At 40.1% G+C, this 19655-nt stretch overlaps 1 protein-coding gene across 1 annotated transcript in view; it reads right to left on the reverse strand.

Moving 5' to 3' along the window:
• RPP30 (ribonuclease P/MRP subunit p30) overlaps positions 1-19655 on the reverse strand; it is a 347672-nt gene that overhangs the window by 199461 nt on the left and 128556 nt on the right. The window contains exon 8 of the mRNA XM_044056927.1: positions 2118-2147. Coding sequence (XP_043912862.1) covers positions 2118-2147 — 30 coding nt within the window. The remainder of the gene's footprint in view (positions 1-2117; positions 2148-19655) is intronic.

The following is a 19655-nucleotide window of genomic DNA, read 5'->3' on the forward strand; positions in this document are numbered from 1 at the left end:
CGATCCAAAGAGGTGCCTGGCTCTGTAGCAGCTTTCTGCTCCATAGGTACTGTCGGAGCAGAGATCTTTGGTTGCTTGGTCCTCGGCTCTGAAGTTTTCAGAGCATGACATTACAAGATCCCTGACCTCTCAGACTTGTCAAATTTAGGAGAGGGGGGATCTGAAGAAATAGCCTTAGAGAAGGGGGTTCTAATCAACCCCTTCAAAATCAACTTATTTTTATGTTCTAATAATGCTCTTGAATTAAAGGCATGACAAATGGAGCATGATTCTTGCAAATGAAGAGGCCCCAAACAGTAAACACAAAAGGGGTGAGAATCAGTCAGGGGCATCTTCTTGTTGCAGTTCTCTCATTTTTTAAAGTCCAAAGGCTTACCTTCCTTTCGGGACATATTAGAAGGCAGCCTAAGGCAAGCACTAAGCTACAAAAGCTAGCTAATCCAGGAAAACTTTACTATTAAGCTACATTAAACTATATTAACACCAATAACAACCAGAACAACAACAATAATAGAGATAATAAAGAAGGGAAGTTCTACAATTTAAACGGACTTCAAGGGCCAAGAAAAGAGGGGGGGGTATTCTACTAACTTAAATGGACTTTGGGAAGGAAGGGAAAGTTCTCCAACTTAAAAAGACTTGAATAAACTTTGGTTGACCATTCTCTAATTAAAACAAATGGTACCAATACGGAAAGACTTACTGCAACTATAATAAATCCCAGAAGGAAGACGAAGGGGGAAGGGGAACACCTAAGTAAAACGCGTGTGTACTGACTCTCTTAAGCTTAAGAAAGGGTACTAAAAAGAAGAGAAACTATCAAAAATTACAATTAACTAATAATTATAGAAAATAAGAGAATGTAAGAAAAAAATGTAATTAAACTTAGCCCCAAGCTTGCATAAAGAACTTTCTTGCAGCGTGGCAAACGAGATCTGAGGAAGTAGGGGAACTGCATTCTGGGTAGGGAAGAGGCCCACGAGCTTTGCTGAAGACTTCAAGCTACTGGAAAGGCCAAGATGGATCTGACCCCATCAGTGAGAATAAAGGTAAGACTGACAACACCACATCCAAAGTTTTTGCATGGGGACAAGCCCTCCTGTAACCCAGACTCCTGTTCATTATCAACTCCAAGGTTTCATAATAGTGGGGGAAAAGGGCATATACCCTTTCCTGCTATAACACTGATTTTGTATATACACAAAAGTACACACACACACACACACATATATATATATATATATATATATATATATATATATATATATATATATATATATATATATATATATATATATATCTATATACACACACACACACACACACACACACACACACACACACATACACACACACATATTTACATGTACATACATAAGCAAACATACATACACAATACTTTTTTTAGAATAAAGTAGACTCCCTCTTATCTGGCCTCTCTCTAACCAGCCTTCTGTTTAACACGCCATCAAATTGCTGCCGCAGTCATAGCAAAAGACAGAGAAGAACAACACTTCTGCCTCCTCTGGGCAAAATGACGACAGACATTTGAGTTTTAGACTTCATATTTATTTGAAAAAAGCATACTGTCACAAATCCTGTTATTCTAGCTGATTTATAACCTATAAATACCATATTGTATGCTTTTTCTGATTAACCAGCCATTAGTTTATCCAGCCCAAGGTCTGGTCCCAGCAAGACCGGATAAGAGGTAGTCTACTGTAATGTCATTATTCAAATGCAAACCGATTAAGTTTCACTAAATCGATGCTGATTATTCCAGCGCAAATGTATGATAAGCAGCAAATCTTTGCAATATGTGTTTGTGAAAAGCAGGGGGCAAGATGCCCTTGCATTGCCTGACGTGGAAGACCAGCCTACACCCCACCAACTGTAAATATACTACCTGCAAGGTTGCACCAAGTTCTGTATATTTACAGACATTTTGAACATCTGAATGCATCGCACTCAAATACACAGGCTTCAGCTGCAAACAACTGTCACATCGACAGGTGAACATCTAGCAAGTTAGTTAAAACATTTCATGCTTCAGAGACAACTACACCTTTTATAACTCAACTGTAGTCACCAAATCAAAAGTACCTGAAACACCTTACCTTTTCTGCACCACTTGAAATAATAATATTCTAAAAAAGAGAAAATACATTATTTTGTTATAAAAAATTAAAAACACAGATTATAAAACTCTATTTTGCACGGAAAATCCTGCATTATTAAAGTCATAATTCTGTAACAAAAACTGCAGGCAAGAAATTAATTTCCACATCAAGCAAAGTCTGTGGTTACCTGCAGAAAGTGTTAAAGCTAGTAGGCTGGCAGACTTGTAAAGAATGCCTCTTTAAACAAACTATACAACTTGTAGTTTTACATTTCCAGACCCTTTGGTGAGCCTAATAAGATATAAAACATTCTGAATGAAAAGACAATAGAACTGGCACTCACTATACACCTATCCACAAGGTCTACAACTGAAACTTTTTGGCTACAGAATTTTTTCAAGCAAAACATTAGTCCAAACACAATTCCCTTCTCTGTGTAAGTGTACAATGCCAGTGTCTCTCAGTTTTCAAATCAATGTTTATAACGTTTTCTATGTGGGGTCAGAAATAAGATGTACATCTCTGCAAAATAAATGAACAGGGCATGCAGTAAGTAAACAGAATTTTTTCTTTTATGAACAAACACTGTTGAACCACAGCAAACAAGAAACAAAAAGTTCAGCTGAGTAAGGTTCTTGGCATGATACAACAAAGAACGTCCTTTAACTTTCTGGAAATAACTACACATGGGTTTCGACTCCCCAAAGGCAATTAACTGTATGGTACTTAATTTTACAACATGAAGCCACTAGATGGCAGAAGTCACAAAAGTATAAAAGAAAACTCCGTCTCCTCAGACTGCAAGCGCCTGTTCAGCAGAGTGACCCTGACAACTTCTCATTAACTAGTAACGAGTTTTTGGTCAGGCATCAAGAAGCAAACCTTTAAAGAGCTTTGCAGGAAAAAAGTTTTATCAACTGGCAACGACTAATGTGGAAAGCTTACAGCTGTTTTCAAGAAACAGTAGGGCTTCCTGCACTCAGAACGGGAATGGTCATATTTCAAAACGCACACTGCAGGAACTTTCAGATATATAGAAAAACAGCACTAAAAGTTCACAAGTAAGGAATAACAGTGGGAGAAAGCATGGAGGGAACCTGCAGCAGAAAATAAGGGGAAAAAAGCAATCTAAGGTTATAGTAAAATAAATAAATAAAATAATAATAAAATGTATACAGCTGTCCTACAACTGTCATTTTTGCTGACTCCTGCTAATATCTTTATAGTATCTTTAACCTTGCAGCTTTATAGTAAACAGCCTGTTCCAGTGTCTAGTGAAAGTGTGAACAAAGGCAAGGACAAGTCAGAGCCTCATTGATGATCACAGCAAGTAGTCAACATCTTACTGAAGCAGCATCAGTGACCACGGAAGAATAATGTCCAGTTTAATGGACACACTAACATGCATGTCAAGAGACGCATCGAACAAAAATAAAAGATGCACCACACAGTATTCATAAGGTGACGTCTGTTTCTTACTCCACACAAAATTATTTGGGTTATGCTTTAACAACAAGTTCACAAAGCTTTTTATTAAAATATTGTCCAAAATAGGACAAAAGGGAGAAGACGCATTGTGGCACTTCCCACCCCTAGAAGTCACAATGTACATATTAGCATTGACAAATCACTTATTAAAGTTTTATAATCCACCTGCACATTGTGCTCAGATATTTACTAATCAGATTTAAACTCATCATTCCATAAATACTCCAAATGCCAGCACTGTGGCATACAGGAATAAGGCCCTAACAATGGCCTAGGTGACCCACGTTTGATTAGTGGCTTGGGTGTATGGGACTGGCATCAAAGGATGGGCATGTCCATCCTGGAGTGAGGGTGTGCACACCCACCTCGAGGCTGATCCACAGCACAGACTGGGGACACAAGGAAGGGAGAACTGATGGGGGGCACTGGCTGAATCACTACACACTCAGGAATGATACACCAGTACATCTCCATTGCACATCCCTTACTGGATGTTAAAGGGCAACTTTATGGAACAGATTTGGGGCATAGAAATATTAAAAAATACTCCCTGGCAGCAAAGTGATGCTGCACCTGGAGCCTCAATCTCCTCACTGGCCGTAGGTATGGGTTCAGGTAAGTTCAGGGGAGGACAGGACCAACAGTCACAGTGGATGAGGAGTGGCAGTTGTAGTACCTGGTGGTCAGCTGCAAGCAGCAAAAAAATAAAAGTAAAACAGTACATCTTTCTGTAGTACTGAGGAAGGAGCACAATTTTAATAGGTGTGTATACCTGCTGGTGCCTTAGTCTGTGCTGGTAGTTTTGCAGTAGTGAATTCTGCATCAGGATTTGTGCTTGTGTACTTTTTATAGCTGTGTATACCTGCTTAAAGTTGTATTCCAGTAGTCTGGTGCCTTAGTCTGTGCTGGTAGGTTAGCAGTAGTGAATTCTGCATCAGGATTTGTGCTCGTGTACTTTTTATAGCTGTGTATACCTGCTTAAAGTTGTATTCCAGTAGTCTGGTGCCTTAGTCTGTGCTGGTAGGTTAGCCGTAGTGAATTCTGCATCAGGATTTGTGCTTGTGTATTATTTATAGCTGTGTATACCTGCTTAAAGTTGTATTCCAGTAGTCTGGTGCCTTAGTCTGTGCTGGTAGTTTTGCAGTAGTGAATTCTGCATCAGGATTTGTGCTTGTGTACTTTTTACAGCTGTGTATACCTGCTTAAAGTTGTATTCCAGTAGTCTGGTGCCTTAGTCTGTGCTGGTAGGTTTGCAGTAGTGAATTCTGCATCTGGATTTGTGCTTGTGTATTATTTATAGCTGTGTATACCTGCTTAAAGTTGTATTCCAGTGCCCGTTTACCTTGATGCTGCTTTTCCTCCGTTCTTTGGGTGTGCCCCAACCCCAACTTGCACATTAAGCTAAAAGTCTCTGCAATTCTAAACACAGGACTAGAACTCCAGCACGAGTTTAAAATTAATCACCAATCCTTCTGCCTTTCTCTTATGTTTAAAGGGCTGTGCGTTTGGCTTCCATCCCTCTCTCCTCTTTTATTGCTATTGTCTCTTGTGTTACCTATTTAAATACTTGCCCATCCATTGTTTTCCATATCTACTTCTACTAAACCTTTTCTCTTATAAATTCTTGTCTTCCTAATTTCCACATAACTCCTTGGTAAAATTGGCTTACTTTATTTCAATAAGACAGGTATGCAAAACAAGCAAGTCAGAGTACCTACTGCCTTTTCTTATTGTTTCTGTAGACTTGCATATCTGTGAAATCAGGGCCAGCCCTTTTCATCATACTATTGCTATCCACCACTTTTCTGGTCTATTCTGATCCTCCTCCTCCCCACAAGAACAACTGCAGCCTAATCAGGGCCAGTCCTTTTCATTTTAACCTATAAACCTACTGATAAGTCTTCCTTCATCTGTTGCCTGCTACACTTCCCTCCCTCCCTTCCCCCAATTCCCCCCCCACCCCCAGTGGTCCTACCTTTATTACAAACAGTAACCCATCCCACCCTTCAACCTATAACATCATCACACCTATACTTCCTCCTACAACTTCTCACTACTATCCCTCCTACTCAGCTAATATGTACAAGCACACCATACCTATACAAACTGCATGCACACTCCTTGCATACATCACATCTTACCAAACCTCCACCATTCCTGCACTCAACCACTACCACTGTACCACCACACACACCACCACTCATATCCCACCTCTACACTACTACTCTCTCATCAGGTCAACAACCTTCCCAATACACCCTCTATATAGACTACAGACCACAATACCTAAACTAAAAACAACCCCATAACCTCACATAACCCTACCACCATATCTATTGCCCACAGAACACAATCAATAAACTTCCCTTATAAGCAAGCATATACAGAAATTGATAAAACTAATAATCTCATCCATATCCAACCTAGCACACAGTGGAGACATCCATACTAATCCTGGTCCCTCTATCTCCAACCCCTCCCCTCATAATCAGACTACAAACCACATCTCCCAAATCACAGCCAATAGAAAGCCAACCGACTTCCTTCTGATGACCCTAAATATTGGAAGTATATGCAACAAGGTGCATGAATTCCATGCCACCATAGACTTCTACTCCCCTGATGTAGTGATCCTTACAGAAACATGGTTAAAACCACACATTACTAATGAGCAAATCCTCCCTACTGGTTACAATATACTAAGAGTAAACCAACTAAATAAAAAAGGAGGTGGTATAGCTATAATATTTAAGCAGCATCTAGACATCCAGATCTTAAAGTTAGCAGCTCCCCAAACAGGTAAGGAAGAAATAATACATACCAACCTTAAAATAAACCAAAATAAAACCCTAAACATGATAGGTTGCTACCTCCCACCTGGCCACAACATCCCCCCCACTTGAAAACCTCCTCAGCTGGACTACCCACCACCTACCCCAAGAAACTTTAATTCTACGAGACTTCAACACTGACTGGCAATCCTGCTCTAGCAACCACCCAACCAATCATGTAAATCTTCATGGCTTCACCTAACTAGTCCAGTCACCTACTAGGATAAATAACTCCTACAAACACACTACCCTTGATTGGATACTAGTCAATAAGAGCCCCCAGTCATATATAGCAGGCTGCTTATCTGACAGCCTCAGTGATCACTCCCCAACCTTCTTACTAAGAAAACACCTTTATAAAGCAAAACTCATCATCTACCGTCAAATACGCAAAAAAACTAACTTCAACCCTCTCTCTCATTCAGCTCATCCCTAAAAGACTGTAACTGGCAACCTCTAAAATACCTCAAACTAGATGACGCAGTTGACTACTTTAATAAAACATTCCTAAGCATCCTTAATTACCACGCTCCATAAGACGTTCCCGAACTAGAGCCCAACAATCCCCATGGCTACAAAAAAACACAAAGTCTGAAATGAAAAACAAGGATAAAGCGTGGGACAACTGGCGCAAAACCAAAACCCCCTCTACTAGGCAAAAATTCCTAGAACTACGCAATAGAACCAAAAAGCTTATAAAACAGGACAAAATCCAGTACTAACAGTCTGTCCTTACCTCCTCCCAACATAACCCAAAACAATTCTGGTCCTCAATAAACTCCATCCTCCACCCAGGTAAAGTAAGTACACCCACTCCTAACTTAACTCACTCCTCCGAAAATATTGCTACCTCTTTCAACAATCACTTCACACAAAGCGTACTATCACTAGCTAGACAACACAACCCCCCTCCCCAAACCAACACCATCAACTAGAACTAACAATCTCCCAACTAGCTTCTCTTTCTCTCCTGTTCCTACCTCCAAAATAAAACAACTACTAACTAAACTTAAAATCACCAGATTAGCAGCAGACAACCTCCCAGGTGAATACATTCAACTTGCAGCTGACGCTCTAGCCTACCCCGTATCACTTTTGATTAACAGATCTCTGTCAGAAAGTTATGTTCCTACACTATGGAAAGTCTCACACATAATTCCCCTACACAAAGGAGGCCCCTCCACAGATCTAACCAATTACCGCCCCATAGCTATTCTCTCGCCACTCTCCAAAATACTAGAGAGATGCATTCATTCTCAAGTCTCAGATCACCTCCTTGCTAACAACCTCCTCTCCAACACACAACACGGTTGCACCACCACCGCCTTACTCTCTTTCTCTAACACTATCTTACAAAATAAAAATGCAGGTTATCTCTCCTCAGCTCCCTTCCTAGACATCTCTAAAGCTTTCGATATGGTCCCACACAAACAACTCATCTCTCTTCTCAATAACCTATCCTTCTCTCAAACAGTCATCAACTGGTTTCAGTTACCTATCTGACTGCAAATAAGCAGTTGTTTGGCAGGACAACCTATCCCCCCAACTACCAGTCTCCATAGAAGTTCCCCAAGGATCCATCCTGGGACCCCTACTCTTCTCTATTTTCACCAATAATCTAGCCTCAGCCACAACACATGGCACACTCATACAATACGCAGATGACTCAACCATCATCTGCACAGCCCACTCCCTACCACAACTGCAAAAAGTCACACAGGAAGCATTTTCTTCTACTGAAACTTGGTTATCCGATGCCCAACTAACACTCAACCCAAACAAAACAAAATTACTAATCTTCCAACCCACCAAACTTTCCCTAGACAGCTCTCACTTTAACATCACAGCAAAAGACACCACCACCATCCATCCTACAGAAAACACCAAATTACTAGGAGAAGAAATAGACAACAAACTTTGACATTCACATTTCCATGACCATTAAAAAAGTGCACAAAAAAACTAGGGGCATTATATAGAAATCAGCAACTACTTACCAAAGTAGCTAAAATTTCGGTAGCAAATTCTCATCTCTACCCTACTCTACACCTCTCCAATATTTACTAACCTTAGACAATGCAATCTAAATAAGCTCGAAACCTGCTACAACAAAATCGCCAAATTTGCCACAGGGGCTTCCTACCGTACTCAACACTGTCTCTCACTAGCAGAACTGGGCCGGCTAGAGCTCCCCCACCTCCTTCAATGGTACCAACTCAAACTCGCCCACAAACTAATAAACCAACCACTAAAAGTTCCATCCATCCAGAATCTACTCCAACCCTACATAACCACGAGACCACTAAGATCCAGCCACAAAAACCTCCTACAGGTCACAAGAGCCATTAACTGTGCTGGAGAAGCATTATTCTCCTGCATTATAGACAAACTCTGGAACTCTCTCCCATCTTCAATTACCTCTATAACTTCTTGACCCACTTTAAATCCTTACTAAAAATCACACTTCAAAACTTGCCAGATATGCCCTTGCAACCCCCCCTCTAATACCATCCACTCCCCCCACCCACTACCTCTCTCAGCCCCCTATCAACAACCTACTCTTCGCAAGCTTGGCTACTCATGTTCCCAGCTACCTACCACATAATACTAACTTCTTGTAGCAACAACTGCTAATGGCTGTTACGTACCTCAAAAACAGATTGCATCAATTGTTCACTGATGAATCTCAACTACATTTGTAACCATGCTTAGTATATGTCACCATATTTTAAAATTGTACTATGTTCTACAGCTGTTTTACATCTGCTTTCTTCTTGTCTTACGTCCTTAACTGGACTAATGTCTATATTTAAATGCTATGTTTTTTAACTGTATAATACTTAATGAGGAGCTTTTCTCCCCAGGCCTCTGCTGAAAACGGACCTGTGTCCAGTCGGACTCTCCTGGTCAACAAATGTAAATACATAAATAAATAAATAATAAGTGCCCTCCTAGCAAACCAGTACTGCACTTGAGTAAATCTCTCTTGCTACAAATTGCCTCCAGCACATTAAACAGCATTTCTATCAAATCTTAGCACAATCTAACTTAGTGTTGGGCTAAACTCCAGATATCACCCAAGGAGTCCTCTGAATAACCCACTCCTCGACCTACAATAGTCCCCCCCCCCCCCAAAAAAAAAAAAAAAAATGGGTCTGAACAACATGGATATGCAATTTCCAAATGTCTCCATAGCCAGGTTGGTAGATTGGACATATTGAGATAATGCAGCAATTGTCTAACATTCAGAGACAAACATTTAATCCTTAAAGAAAAACAGTATGCAAAACATGCACACACACAATTTCACTGGAGTCAAATATCTCACATGATAACAAGGTTGTCAAGAACACACACACACACACACATAATATCCAACAGTGTCCAAGACATACACACACACACACACACACACACACACACACACACACACACACACACACACACACACACACCAACCTATGCTGCTGCACTGAAAAGCAATCTTTCCAAACCTCAAAGACTTATTGCAAAAACACCAAAAGAAAAGTAAAAAGACACCACAAAGGAAAGCTTTGCCACACAGACCACAGGACTTTAAAACTTTACTCTGGTAACTCGGCCTTTCGCCTTGCAAACCTCAAAAACTTCCTAATGGCAACACTTATCTTCAGCAGTCTCTAAAGCACTCACCAAAAGCAACAGCAAACACATATAAGACTACACCATGTGGAGCCGCAAGTGCAAACCCCATACCCCAAGCAAACACAACAGAAGAGAGAAGGACTGAATAATGCAATAGTGAAAAGGAATATGTCTAAAGTTATGGTAAGATTTTACACAACTGTATTATGTCCTACCATATCACTGTTGCAGTATTCTTCACCTAAAGGAAAGTACAAGAGCTTAAGAGAAAGCTTGGGAGGAGGAAGGCACAGAAGAGCCCTCAACAAACCCATGTAGGATAGTCATGGCAAAGCCTGCCCTGGGAGGACCAAGCAGCTTCAAGAAAGGAGCTGGAATCCAAACACTGAAAAAGACACCAGAAAAGGCAACCGCCCTAAAAAATTGGGGGTCTAGGACTATTCACTGAAAGCACATTTCACTGAAACACATTTGACTGTGCACAATTCACTGAAAACACAATTCACTGGAACACATTGCACTGAAAGTTATATATGGCCTTTTCCCCACTGTTGTGGGACCCTGGAGTTAGTATATATAGTAAGAGGGGGTGTGGGGGGCATAGCCCCCCAACTATTTTAAATATTTTGAACTATATATATGGATACTTGCAATTCCAATAAATTACTCTTTTCTGAACTTAATATATATTGAAAATTTGTGGGGGGTGGTGCCCCCCTTTACTAAATATACCAACTCCGAGATTGCACTACAGTGCGGAAGTGAAACTCTTTCCATTCCGCACTGAAGTGTGATGCCAATTCCCCATGGTCGACATTTCAAATGTCGATCATATGGTCTCGGCCATATGAATGTCGACATTTTGAAATGTCGACCGTTTGAAGGGGACCCATCTCTCTCTCTCGCTATATATATATATATATATATATATATATATATATATATATATATATATATATATATATATATATATTTATATCTATACACACACACAAATACATGTATGTATATATATATATATATATATATGTGTGTGTGTGTGTATATATATATATATATATATATATATATATACACACACACACACACACACACACACACACACACAATCACACACACAAAACAATCACAAACACACACAGCTGCATACATATATTTTATATATATATATATATATATATATATATATATATATATATATATATATATATACACACACACACACACACACACACACACACACGCATAATAATCTCACATACAAAATCACACACGCACAAAAAACACACACACTCACAAAACAATCTCAATCCCACACACACACCCACAAAACAATCTCAATCCCACACACACACACCCACAAAACAATCTCAATCTCACACACACACACACACACCCACAAAACAATCTCAATCACACACACACACACACACACACACACACACACACACACACACACACACAACACAATCACACACACACACAATCTCACATACACACAAAATCTCAAACACACACACACTCAATACAATCTCACACACACACACTCAATACAATCTCACACACAAAACAATCACACACACACACTCACAAAACAATCTCACATACAAAACAATCACACACACACACAAAACAATCACAATCTCACATACACACACCCACAAAACAATCACACAACCACAAAACAATCTCACATACACTCACACACACACAAAACAATCACACACAGACAGACCCACACACAAAACAATCTTACACACACAACAATCTCACACACACGCACATACACCCACAATACAAGCACGCACACATACACCCACAATACAATCACACACAAAACACACACACAAAAAACAATCTCTGCCAAACACACAAAAACTCACACACACATACATGCAAAACACTCTCACAGACGCACAAAACAATCTCACATACACACATACAACAATCTCACACCCACAAAGTCTCTCACACACACCCACAAAACAATGTCACACACACACCCACAAAATAATGTCACACACACACCCACAAAACAATGTCACACACACAAAACAATGTCACACACACACACACAAAACAATGTCACACACACAAAACAATGTCACACACACACACACACACACATAACATCTCAATCTTACACACACAAAACAATCTCACACACACACAAAACAATGTCACACACATAAAATCTCAATCTTACACACACAAAACAATCTCACACACACACACACAAAACAATCTCACACACACACACACAAAACAATCTCAATCTCTCTCACACATACACACACCCAAAACAATCACACACACACTAGAGAGAGTTTTACTAGATTTGAAGACTGCTTTGGTCGACAGAATGTAATAAGTGTGAATGACAGGTTAAGAGAATGTATTTCATGTGCCACAGGTGAGTATGCAGTAGAAGTGGTAATGTATGTGCAAGTGTGTTTGGGTTAGAATTAGATGAATGGCTAGGTTATGGATGTTTTTCTGTGTGTGGGCGACTGTGGGTGTTTTTAGATTACATTCAGAGTATTTGTGTATCGTAGTAGTGTGTGTGTGTGTGTGTGTGTGTGTGTGTGTGTGTGTGTGTGTGTGTGTGTGTGTGTGTGATGAGTATCAGATGTCTTGTGTAGTGGTACTGATACAAAATTTGTTTTTTCTGGGGTAAGGTGTACCTGCACTGTGAAGGAAGATTGTGACAGAGTGTAAGTGGAGACCAAAGTGGAGAGAGCTTTAGCAGTACATTCTATCACAGTGACCCACGCATCCTAATGACAGTTTTTATAAAGGGCAGTCAGTTTATAGCTGATACAGAGCAATTAACAAGGAGGCAAAAAGTAGAATCAGTTTTCTTTTATATACTGAATACAGAGACCAGGAAATATGGGAGCTTAACTAACTGGCATGAACAGTGAAATCTATTGGTCAAAAGAAAGGACAGTGGCCCACTTCCTAAGTTGTCCTTCAAGTGACAGCACTACTACCTTTGGGGGTAATGTCACAGCCACTTTCAAGCACAGGGCAGGCATGCTATTTAATTAAGCAATAACCCATGGCTGGGTGTGAGCAAATCCAGCATTGCCCACACCCAGCCGTGGGTTATTGCTATTATACAATGACATTATTTAAGAAAAAAAACACTACTTTTCTGAAATAATGTCATTGTATAATGCTTCCGTGTTGCCCTTCTGCAGTTTTCCGGTATCCTGGGGCATTTCTGATGTACTGCGCATGCATGAGGGACTTGTGTACACTTATGCAGTACATCAGTGCTGTGCAGAGGTAGCAATGGAGAAAAGAAGATCTCCATTGCTTTTTTTTTTTTTTTTAAGATATCTCGCTATGTTGTACAAGTTCTTCATCTTGTATAACATAGCGAGAGAGGTTTAAAAAAAAAAGCAAAGGAGATCTTCCTTTCTCCACTTCTACCACTGCAGAGCAAAAAAAAAAGTCAGGAGATATACTAACGGAAAAAGTCCGGGCGACCGGATCTTTTTCCTGTCAGTATATTCTTGGATTTACAATGGCCACGCTGGTTGGGCTGGCCAATCAGCGTGCTCATTTTTAAATATTAATGGCCAGTCATTGTGTAATTGCCGTTAATTCACAGCAAGGATCTTCGTGTTAAACTTGCTTACATTGCACGAAAACAACATTCTCCATGAAAATGTTTAAGAATTAGGCCTTCTGGCAAAGCTCCCTCAGCCCTGGAGTCGGGATGGATTAAGTGACCACATGCACTGTACTGTGAAGGAATAAATTTTACACACTGGATAACTGTCAAATGACAGATGGGATGGAGATGAATATCCCATGACATTTAAAAAGCATATGGCACAGTAAAGTGGGACTTTACACAGAGCATCGAGGGAGATGAATTTTGGGAGAGGTTCAAATGGGAGTGAAAAAGGTCTTGAACAGGGAGCCTAGACAAAGCAATAGTAGCCTTGAGATTTATGTCAATGTCTACATGTGATGGACAGGACGATGAAGGAAGAACGGAAGGAGCAAGAGCAGTACAATCTTTTCAGCTTGATGCAGGTAGAACCATAATGTCGCTGCAGGAAATGAACACAGTAATTCACAGCAGTCACAAAGGAGCTTTAGTCTAGGCAGCATGCACTGTTAGAATACATGACGAAACTAATTATGCTGCCAAAAGCAGGTGAGAATTGTTCCCAATATGTGACCAATGTAATGAAGTTATAGTTTATTGTAGTTCTTAGATTACCTGGACACTGTGGGATTACTGTTTTTAGTACATCACTGTACACAGTATCGAAACATTTCTTTCTTCATTATGACACACTTGAGTTACTAGCTATAAAAAAACTCAATCTCCCTGGGAGGGTATTGTGTTCTCAATCACTTGTGATTTTTTTTTTAAATGATTCCTTTCTCTATGATGTCTTAAAATAGTAAGAAAGCAGTGAGCAATATCTACCTATAGTGAAAAGCAGATTATCATGGGCTAGTGAAAGTTACTTAGTTGAACAGAAGGAACTTGAGAACATAAAGAACAAGCTGGAAGGGAGGTCCAGCAAAAAAGCAGTTGTGCAAGTAAATTTACTATAATACCAGGTGCTCTAATAGACCACTGTTGCAGTAGCCCAAGCTATTTGGGTTATATCCGGTCAAGGGTATGCCCACTAGCCAGCGTTCAAAGCTTTGGGGCACAATTCCATGAGCCTTAACTGTTAGGGGCAGAAGAAAAACCCCAGAAAAAGGAGCAGCTAGGGTGCCAAAAGCTTCAGAACTTTACTGCTTTAAGTAGGGAAACTACAGCCCTAAAAGAAAAATGTTAGGGAAGGAAAATCCAGTACAAGACATAAGTAACTATATAAACAAGGACATAAACATCCTCACCCTGGCAATACATCAAAAAAGAGGGGAGAGGGGGCGGTTACTATAACAGTGAACTAATTAGAACATCTACTATGGTAAGTTTACTTACACAGCTATACCATGGTCAACACAAGACCACTGATAAAGTACCCCAAGATATTTGGGAAAACTACCAAAGCTTAGGACTATATGGGGATAAGGAAGAAATTAAAAAAATGCAAGAGACCACGGAGAATGGTTCTATCAAAGCTTGTTCTGGACCTGGAAAAGGAATCCACTTTGCAATGCTCTGTAAAAGGTAGGAGAGGATCAAGTTATTGATTCTAGAAAACTTCTGGAGTCCACCCCCCCCCCCCTTTACAAAAAGCCACAAAAGAAGTGAGCCCTAAACCTGCCTGGAAAGGGCTTGTTATGGTGAGAATAGCAGAAAAGAAGTATGAGCAAACCCCTCAAACTATCTGCTTTGACACTGGTTGTTGTTCTTACTTTCACAGGAATCAAATAGCTGATCTGTCCAGCTGATGTATTTAGTTCTGTCCAAGTAGCCTCTGTGCTGCCTATGGACATCCAGTGTGTGCAACATTCTTTCTACTTTGGTTGTAGGCGCGAGAAAGAACATATGCAGATTAATGGAGTGGATCAAGGTCAACTCAAACAAACGTAGGGATAAAAGAAACATTTGTTCTCAAGCCCTGTCAAGTGTGGAAAATGATACAGGGTTGACACCACAGGAAGCTATAATTCAGATATTCTTGCACAAGTTAGAGCGCTGAGTAACAGTTTTCCAAGTTAAGAAACTCAATCAGCCTGACAAACTGATTCAAATGGAACAAGTGTTAGCTTTTCAAGCAAAAAGCTAAAGATTCCAAACAGAAGCCACGTTTTCTAGGTGGATAAAACCACTTTCAAAAGCTACATTACTTGGGGACCAAAATAAAGGGGAGATTCTGAGGGCAGAGAAGCAGAAATGGCCAAAAAAATCAATCTTGATATTAGAGTAAGAAAGGCCAGAGGATAACTCTCATATATTCTAGAAACAGAGACATATGGACCATAAAATAACTCAAGGTTCTTAGTATGGCACCAACTATGATTTTTTTATTTTTTATTTAAGCATTTATTTTTATTTATTTTTAATTTGATAACCAGGGTAGAGCACTGAGCCTGTTGAACCGATTTCAGTTTCATCTTAGGGTAAAACACAATAGATGCATAACATTACATACAGAGTTAATGACAAAATACAGTATAAACCTACAGCATATGCAATTAAATACATTTTTACGTAATATATGCAATGAAAATACCAGAGCTGGCTTGAGGGAATAAAGGCAATAAATACATGACGTTATACACAGATTAGTTTGACAAAACGCAATAAATACATGCATTATATACAGAGTCCATATTTCCACTGGTATGCTGAAAGAATCGCCATGAAAAGCTGAGTCAGAACAAGGTATGTAGAGGGAAAGAGGACAAGAACAGGTGAAGTTATATGACAGCAGGAAAAGCAGTTGCTTCTTGGAATAATGTCTTATAATGTTCTTTTAATTCTGATCGGAAAATAGGGGAAAAAAGAGGAATGTTCTTTAAGAAAAGAAGTTTAAGAGATTCCGACAATTTGGGACCAAGGAATAAGAAAGCATGGTCTGTGCAGTGAAACCTAGTTTAGTGGATTGGGAAGAAAAGACCTGAGTGGCTAAGATTTCCAAGGGTGTAGGTAAGTGCATCGCTGAGTAGTTTTGAGTCTAGGGAGGAAGGTCTCGTTCTTTTTAAGTTAAATAGTGAAGAAGCAAGAAGAAAGTCAGCGGTTTGTTTCAGATGTAGTTAGCTTTTTCAATGGCTTCACAGAGGTGTTCATTTCTTGGAGACAGACGGTAATTAACCAACACATGCCATTTGAAATGGATTAAATGGAGGATTTTTTTTTCCACGCTGCAGCAATCAGAGGGAGACCATATTCCACCTAAGCCAGTAAAATACCTTTACCTATGGGTAATCCAACAGGGTCTACATACAAAAGGGGAGATCCTACTAGGTGCAAAACAAGAGAGTTGATTTTTGTGTGTGTGTACTCCAGGTGGAGATGGAAATTTGCAAAGGGGTCTACCCAAATCCCTATGTACTTTAATGAAGCAACATTTTCAATAGCGTTACTGGGATAATAAAGGATTTGGACAGAAGTGAGCACCTGTCTAGTACCAAAAATCATCGTTTTTGATTTGGGGGGGTTAGCAGTAATTGTTTAATCACTGACCCAGTGAACAAAGGCATGAAAATCAGCTTGACGTTTGAATTCAGAAGACTAGACAGACAGTGGTTGGAGCAGAATAAGACCAGGTCATTAGCATAAAACAAGAGCTAAAGAAGGGTTGTATCAAAAGTGAGTTTGTTAACGTAGATAAAGGAGAAACAACGAAACAGATCCTTGAAAATACTTTTCTGCAGAGAGACTGAAGGAGAGGTTGACAAATTGAAACTCACTAGACAGGTAGTTTCTGAACCAAGGCAGTGTGTCATCACAGACTCCTACTTCAGTAAAATATGAAGAAACAGTGATCAATAAGATCAAAAGCTCTGGTGTGGTCAATAAAAATGTCTCAAGTAAATAAGCCTTAGTCCATTCCATGAAGAATGTTGTTGCTGAATGTCCAGATGGCTCTGAGTATAATGCTACCAGTTCAAATGCAATATTGTTTTTTTAGCGAGAAGGTGGTATTGGCTGATGTGTTGAGCGAGTTGCAAGTAAAAAAGAAGTTGTGTACTTGCCGTAACTTTCCATCTGTGCTGTATATCTTTATTTATCCTTGACATTTGGGACTCCGTTCCAATTCTCAGAACTGGCTCAGCCGTTATAACAGCTTGCACAAGCCAAAAGCTCTCGAGCCAAGTCTCTATGCAGAACACCACTCTCCAGATTACCTCAGATCAAGTTTGTAACTACACAGTAAAACATAAGAACAGCTATACAGACATGGAGACTATGTCCAAGTTTATACTTGATAAAACTAACCAGGACAAGCATCCAATCCTCCAAACTGTCTGCAGCACGGGGATGGAGTGTGAGGTGTTAAGGAAAACTGAAGATCGACAACACAGATGGAACATAATGTTAAGTACATAACTTTTTTATCTGATGTTGTCAATCTTCATTTATCCTTGACATTTGGGACAAAGTCTCCAACTACCTTCTACCATGGCAAACCTTATGGAAGGATATTCCTGAGAACCATACAGCCAAAGGACGCTCTTCCCGTGGAGACCAGATCCAATTTGTAATGAGTAATAAAGGTACGCAGAGTATCCCAGGTTGCTGCTGCGCATATTTCATCCATGGAAGCCTTGGAATGGAAAACAGCAGACGTGGCTATTGCCCTAGTAGAATGTGCTTGCACTCATGCTGGTAATTGGAGAGTCTTTATTTTATAGATGAAAGTAATGCAGTCTCTTAACCACTCTGATAAGGTGACTTTTGAAAGATATTTCCCCAGAGAAGGACTGAAGAAAGAGACAAATAATTTGTCTGCCTTTCTAAATTCTTTAGTTCTGCTGAGATAGAACTGTAATTGCCCGTGAACATCCAGCAAATGCAAGCAATATTTACCTTTGTTGGAGAAATTTGGGAAGAAAACAAGTCAATGGAATGATTAATATTCGTTTTTGAGATTACCTTTGGTAGGAATGATGGGTTGGTTCTTACAGAACCACGATCTTTATGAAAAATTAAATATGGAGGTTTTGAAGATGGGGCTTGTATTTTAGAAATTCTTCTGGTGGCGGTAATGGCTATCAGAAAAATTGTCTTCCATGAAAGAAAATCAAAGGAAGCCGCAGGTTCAAAGGGGGAGAGGATCAAAGACTGCAGAACCATAGTCAGATCCCAAGGAAAGTACAGTTGTGTACACTTACCATAAATTAATATGTTAGAGTGTATTCACTGTTGCAGTCATTACATTTGAGTTATCCCTGCAAGGGTTGCCCTCAGCCGGCCTGAATACCAGAGGCTTAGTATTTCTGCGTTGGTTGTTGTCGCTTCAGGATGTCAGGTTGTCAGTAGTATAAAGTAAGGCAGCCAACGCCATTACATGAGTTCTTCGTGCCCTAACCTGTCAGGTGCCCCCAAGTGGGAGCCAGGTTCTGGTGGAAGAACCCCACCAGTAGAAAGTAAATACCAATATGTCCCTTGTAAGGAAAGAGAAGAAAGAAGAGGGGATGGAGGGAGGGAAACCAGGACTGCAACAGTGAATACACTCGAACATCTACATTTATGGTAAGTGTACACGACTGTACATGTTCTTCGTGTTCCACTGTTGCAGTCATCACATTTGGGTTGATTCCCAAAGCTGAGGAAAAGGGTGAAGGCAGTCAAGGAAACTAGGGGCTGGCTAGGATGCCCTGCAAGACTGTGGTGGCAAAGCCTGCCCTGGATTTGGAGAAGACAGGCAGGTGGTAATGCTTGGTGAAGGTATGAACAGATGTCCATGTTGCAGCCTTCAGGATGTCCCTGGTGGAGACCCCTCTGAGGAAAGCTGCAGAGGTGGAGGTTGCTCTGGTAGAATGTGTCCTGACCCCCTTTTGAGGAGGTTTCCCATGCTGCTTGTAGCAGAAATGGATGCAGTGTGCTATCCATTTGGAAATTTTTTTTTGGATATGGCTCCTACAGCAAAGCTGACTAACAATTGATCAGTCTTTCTAAATGATTTAGTCCTGTCTAGGTAGAATCTGAGCTGTCAGT

This window comes from Protopterus annectens, chromosome 14.part0 (genome assembly GCF_019279795.1).
Source record: "Protopterus annectens isolate FY-2018-M chromosome 14.part0, PAN1.0, whole genome shotgun sequence".
In the NCBI taxonomy this organism is placed as follows: domain Eukaryota; kingdom Metazoa; phylum Chordata; order Ceratodontiformes; family Protopteridae; genus Protopterus; species Protopterus annectens.